This window comes from Phyllobates terribilis, unplaced genomic scaffold (assembly GCF_046119375.1).
Source record: "Phyllobates terribilis strain yellow unplaced genomic scaffold, ASM4611937v1 Scaffold_11__3_contigs__length_659146591, whole genome shotgun sequence".
Lineage (NCBI taxonomy): Eukaryota > Metazoa > Chordata > Amphibia > Anura > Dendrobatidae > Phyllobates > Phyllobates terribilis.
The window spans coordinates 444,162,270-444,168,269 of NW_027362771.1; the positions used below are offsets into that span (position 1 = coordinate 444,162,270).

Below are 6,000 nucleotides of genomic sequence, written 5' to 3' on the forward strand. Positions count from 1 at the left end.
TACTACAGCCAGGCAGATAGTCACTGTGCACTCTGTCTGGCCTGTTTTCCAACAGTATCTGTGTTTTTAGGCATGTACAAAAGCCCGGTCAACCACACTCTTGTGCACTTCTAAAAAAACAAAAAAAAAACAAGACACTGCCGGGACAGAAACAGATAGTCCAAAATGACTCCTGCCTCATTACATTGATTGGTTCTAGTTGTCTGTATCATGTTTTTTGACAGATTTACATGAAAACCGCAACGTAAGTGTTTAGTGTAGCACATAGAATAAATGTGAACACTGCCTTATTCTGAGAATTATAACTTAATTTTCCACCAAAAGAGCAGAGTGGGGGGGCTTGATTGTTTATGAAAAGAGTTGAAGTTTTTAGTGATACCATTTTTTTTTTTACATACTTTTTTGGTTGCTTACGATTTGATCGTGTTTTATTCCACTTTTTGTATGGCAGTGTGATGAAAAAATAGCATTTTGATGTAGATTTTTTTTATGGCGTTCACTGTACATGTTAAATTGTGTGACCCTTAAATAGTTCAACCGGTTGCAGATGGGTTAATACCAGTTGTGTACGTTTTTTTTTTTTTTTTTACATGAAAGTTTTTAATTTAGAAAGATTTTTCCATAATTTTTTCTTTTTTACATTTTTACAAAATGTTGTGAATATTTTTCTGTTTCACTTATTTACTCAGACTAACTATGGGAGTTGGACCCTGAATAGTCTGATCGCTAGTCTAATAGGCTGCTATATTCATGTATTGCAATGTATTAGGCCTGTCAATTTTACACTGACAGGAGACCTCTTAGACCCTTCTGATGGCAGGGCCTAACATTCCACAGTTCTTGGCAGAACCAGAAGTCATCAACACCCCTGCGATCACAACAGATAGGGTGGTTGATGAGGTTACAAATGGAGCCCCCTCCTTTCACAACTATCTAGATGCAGCGGTCATGATTGGTCACAGCATCTAGAGGGTTTCATAGCCTGGATTGGTGCTGGCTTTTACCCTGTCTGGTGCTGCAGAACCTCATCTGTCCTTTTAACAGAGCTTCTGGCAGTGGTTGTGCTGATCGCAGAGTGTCTGATACATTCTGTTGCAGGCAGGGCTGTGGAGTCGGAGTTGGAGCCCATTTTGGTGGAGTCGGTATAAAATGGACCGACTCCGACTCCTAAAATATTTAATAAATTGGGTACATTAGTTCAATGCAGTTTGTGGGGAATTTTTTTTCATAAGAATTTGGGAAAGTTATGAAATGTCCTATAAAGGTCTGTCCTATTCCTGATCTAAGGGTCTAGACTTTTAGCTGAGATTAATCTATGCTATAGTAAATTTATCACTTAAACATGAGCCATGTAATGTATGAGGGAGTCAGTCGTGGAGTCGGAGCCCATTTTGGTGGAGTCGGTATAAAATGGACTGACTCCTAAAATATATAATAAATTGGGTACAGTAGTTCAATGCAGTTTGTGGGGAATATTTTTTCATAAGTAAATTTATCACTTAAACATGAGCCATGTATGAGGGAGTTGGAGTCAGTGGCATAGAAATTGAGAAGTCTGAGTCGGAAGTTTGGCTTACCGACTCCACAGCCCTTGTTGCAGGATCACCAAATAGGACATACGAGGAAGGGGTTAATTATGTAAGTGCTATATTATAATTACTCTGAAATAGTCATTTAAATAGAACTATTGTCCAAAAAGTCACACAGTTCCCAACGGCTCCACTCAGATGACTTCTTGAGGATTATTAGAATACAGCACATTCAGAATTTAGTACTTTCTCCATTACACTTTCATGTCTCCAGAAGCTTGCTAGGAGAGGTACTAAAGAGCTACATAACACATTGGTGGTGGTTGGTGTCAATAACCTAGGTGATAAGTTCCCTTTATTTGTTGCGATGGGCGTACAGGTCATAAAAATGCCATTTTGTAGGTACAGTGACAGTACTGTCCATTGCTCTTAACATAATCTTTTTCTGGTAAAGACAGATTCTTCTCCTTAAAAGTGCCTTACTATATATTTTACTTTAAACCTTTTATCCCAGATTTTCTGTAATTTTAGCATTTTTCTGAGATGACAAGAATGCAGTAAATCCTATTCGAGTCCTACGTTTTGAGATATGTGACCGTGTTACCTACATTGAGAAGCAGAGAACGATCATTACCTTTCTCCATAATTTAAGGCACTGCATCATTTTTCTTGTCATGAATTTCCACCAGTTGTCCAGAGCAATCGCTGCTCTTATTCTTCATTGGTGTCTTTTCCTTCTCAGCATAGTAATTTTGCTTTATTTCTAACAAAACTATTTTATCACAGCACTGAACTAATTAATGTGACAGCATGCATCTTTTTACTGGTTACATAAGCATCCTACAGCTTGGAAAAAGCAACCAAGAGATATTCCCAAACTAAACATTTATAGTAGATCCTCAAGATAAGTCTTTGATTGTTAAGGCCCCGTCACACATAACGAGATCGCTAGCGAGATAGCTGATGAGTCACGTTTTGGTGACGCAATAGCGGTCTCGCTAGCGATCTCATTATGTCTGACAGGTAGCAACGATCAGGCCCCTGCTGTGAGATCGCTGATCGTTACAAAGCTTCCTGGACCATTCCTGGGTCGTTGCGCTCCCGCTGGGCAGTGTGCATCGCTGTATTTGACACCTTGTCAACGACCTCGCTAGCGATTCAGAACTGAGACACGTAGAGGTGCATAAATTGGACTTTTCTGCGTTCATCGTCCCCGATTGGTGGTCGCTACTGCGTCCTTGGTTTTTTCAGATCCCACCAGCGTTCTCCGGCTGTGACTCCACTTTGAACAAATCAGCCATCTTTAGCGAAGTAGGTATTGTTTGGGGTCTCAAATGAGTTTCCATTTTTAATTCATTTATAGGACATCTACCAATTATCTGCTATCATTGCTCTTCAGGGAGGGAGGGCTTGGCTTCTATCTGTATATATATGCTTTTGCATGGGCAGATATTTTAGGGGTCTCGTGCACACACACCCACACAGCACGTTTTCTGACACGCTGTTGTGGCCAACCGCTTCAGAGTTTTTCATACGCCAATTAACATGAAGCTTAAATCAATAGACTCTGTTCTTTTGGCCTGTTGCACGCTTCAAAACTTTCTTCGTCGACGTGATGCAATTACGTACTGTCCGCCTGGCTTTGTGGACTCTGTGGACCAAGCCAATGGGGAAGTGGAGCTCGGTGAATAGCGTGCAAACGATCCTGCAATTGCAGGCCTTCAACCAGTGGGACATGGCAGAAACACCCATGATGCGAAGACCTGCCGCGATAACTGCTGCCAGTATTTTAACGGTCCTGGTGCCCCGTCACACATAACGAGATCGCTAACGAGATCACTATTGAAGCCAAGCCCTCCCTCCGTGAAGAGCAATGATAGCAGATAATTGGTAGATGTCCTATAAATGAATTAAAAATGGAAACTCATTTGAGACCCCAAACAATACCTACTTCGCTAAAGATGGCTGATTTGTTCAAAGTGGAGTCACAGCCGGAGAACGCTGGTGGGATCTGAAAAAACAAGGACGCAGTAGCGACCAGCAATCGGGGACGATGAACGCAGAAAAGTCCAATTTATGCACCTCTACGTGTCTCAGTTCTGAATCGCTAGCGAGGTCGTTGACAAGGTGTCAAATACAGCGATGCACACTGCCCAGCGGGAGCGCAACGACCCAGGAATGGTCCAGGAAGCTTTGTAACGATCAGCGATCTCGCAGCAGGGGCCTGATCGTTGCTACCTGTCAGACATAACGAGATCGCTAGCGAGATCGCTATTGCGTCACCAAACCGTGACTCATCAGCGATCTCGTTATGTGTGACGGGGCCTTTAGGTGTGGGTCTCACAATTGGTCTCCTCATAGCCAGAAATAAATGAGATCCATTTGTCTCTGCTGCCACTCAAGCAACTCATAGAGCTTGCATGCGTAGGACTGCCTCCCACAGAAGGGTGAACTGGTTTGAAGTGGGTTACAAAATGCTTTTTGCATTGCCACCTATAGGGTGGCCTTATTCCCCTAACTAGGTTAGATCATGTTTAGAGCGAAAACATTTCTTAGTCTTCTAATTCTTTTGCTTTTCTTTTCTAGGTTCTATGCAAGAGATTCCGGACTTTTAAAGTTTAAAATCCAGGCTGGCCTTCTTGGGCGACCTATTAATCACACTGTACGTAGGCTTGTGGCCTTCACATTTCATCCATTTGAGCCATTCGCAATATCTGTGCAGAGGACTAATGCAGAATATGTGGTGAACTTTCACATGAGACACATCTGCACGTAGAAGATTTCGGAGCTATAACCTGCTGCCTTAATACCATAATTTTTACTTTTTTTTTTTTTAATAACTAGAAACCAAATCCTAATATTCACCTTTAAAGCTCACAGAACAAATGATAATTTAAAAACAGGATGTCGAAATACACCACTAATTCACAATAAGATTTTTAACACTGACACTATAATAATTGTAACCCATCACACTTAAGATAATGTCTACTTCCAGGACTACGTGAAATCATATCTATCTCTACAGGTACCTGAAGCCCTCAAAGATCACATCTTGTTTGACCTTTCCATATGTCAGCACCAAAAGTAAGCAATTCTTACATACAGCCCTTAATTTACTCATAAAGGTTTTCTGGAAGTATTCATTGATGGCCTATTGTTAAGATCCTAATCTTCAACCGCATTGTCATCGATGGGGTGCCAGGGGTTGGACAACAGCTTATCAAGGCACTGCACTATGTACATGTTGCTCTGCCTGGTATTGTCGGTCAGCTCTATTAACAAGTCAGCCGATGATTTTTATTTTTTATTAATTGAGACACATGAAAGTGGAAAAAAAGCGGTCTGCACATCATTGTAAGTTGTCCAGTTGCATATGGAGTAGTCACATGACGAGCGCTGGGAGGGTAGAAACAGTGGAATCCTAACAGTGAGTATATTACATAATCTCAGAGTCAGTGTCATTCTATAAATGTCCCAAACAACCCCTCTATAGTGAACAGGTCTAAGCTTGAGGATCTGACTTTGCTGCATGCATTAAGTGCCTTATCCCTGGGGTGTTGTATCACTGATCACCGACATGCCTATAACTGAAGGTGGACAGAACAAAAGGATCAAGCATTTATATTTAAATTTGGCTGCCTAAGGCCTCACTCACTTAGTTTTCTTCTTATATGTGGAAAAAATGGACCGATTTACATCAATGTACTGGATCAGAAAACTGATCCATAGACTTGTATGGTTGATTTTGATCAAAATAAAATATGGATATGTCTCCGTGATTTTTTTTTTGTGCAGACACACGGTCTGCTAAGAAAACAACATGGACATATGAACTCTACCATAGACTATAATGGGTCCATGTTTTATCCGTTAAAAACAAACGTCTGAATGAGGCCTTAAAGGACCTATCCACTACTTGGACAACCCCTCTTCTCATTCCCCATGTTTGACTCTCTTAAAATAAAAAAACTTATGCTCCGCTCCCATGCTGGCTCTGTTCCATCAGTGTCGGCACTCACTTTTTTAGGGGCTCACGTGCGGTTGTTATGACACGTGAGCCCTGCGCCCAATCAGCGCTGGCGTCACTGTCCCCACCTTCAGACACATAAGTAATTAAGATGAAGTGAGAGCTGCGGCTGGCCGCTCACTTCCTGTTAGTCACTTATACGTCTGAAGGTGGGGACAGTGACGCCAGCGCTGATTCGGTTCAGGGCTCACGTGTCATAACAACCGCACGTGAGCCCCAGGAAGGCGAGGTGATTGTAAGCTTTTCTTTATTATAACAGGGGCAAACATGCGGAATGAGGAGGGGGATTGCCCGAGTAGTGGACAGGTCCTTTAAAGAGAGTGCGTTGTTTCACTGCCACTCAGTTACCAGCTTGCTCCTAGTGATTGACAGTTCTGTGTGCTCTCCCTTACTGCAAGGAGAGGCAGATTTGTCTCTGCAATATCTGAGGAGTGTAGGGAC

General features: G+C 42.0%; 1 protein-coding gene across 3 annotated transcripts in view; it reads left to right on the top strand.

Moving 5' to 3' along the window:
• Positions 1-5,625, top strand: part of DET1 (DET1 partner of COP1 E3 ubiquitin ligase) — a 66,462-nt gene extending 60,837 nt beyond the window's left edge. For all 3 annotated transcript variants that reach the window (XM_073653272.1, XM_073653274.1, XM_073653273.1), the window contains exon 5: positions 4,116-5,625. In XM_073653272.1, coding sequence (XP_073509373.1) covers positions 4,116-4,305 — 190 coding nt within the window. In that variant the 3' untranslated portion in view covers positions 4,306-5,625. The remainder of the gene's footprint in view (positions 1-4,115) is intronic.
• Positions 5,626-6,000: the final 375 nt, after the last annotated feature.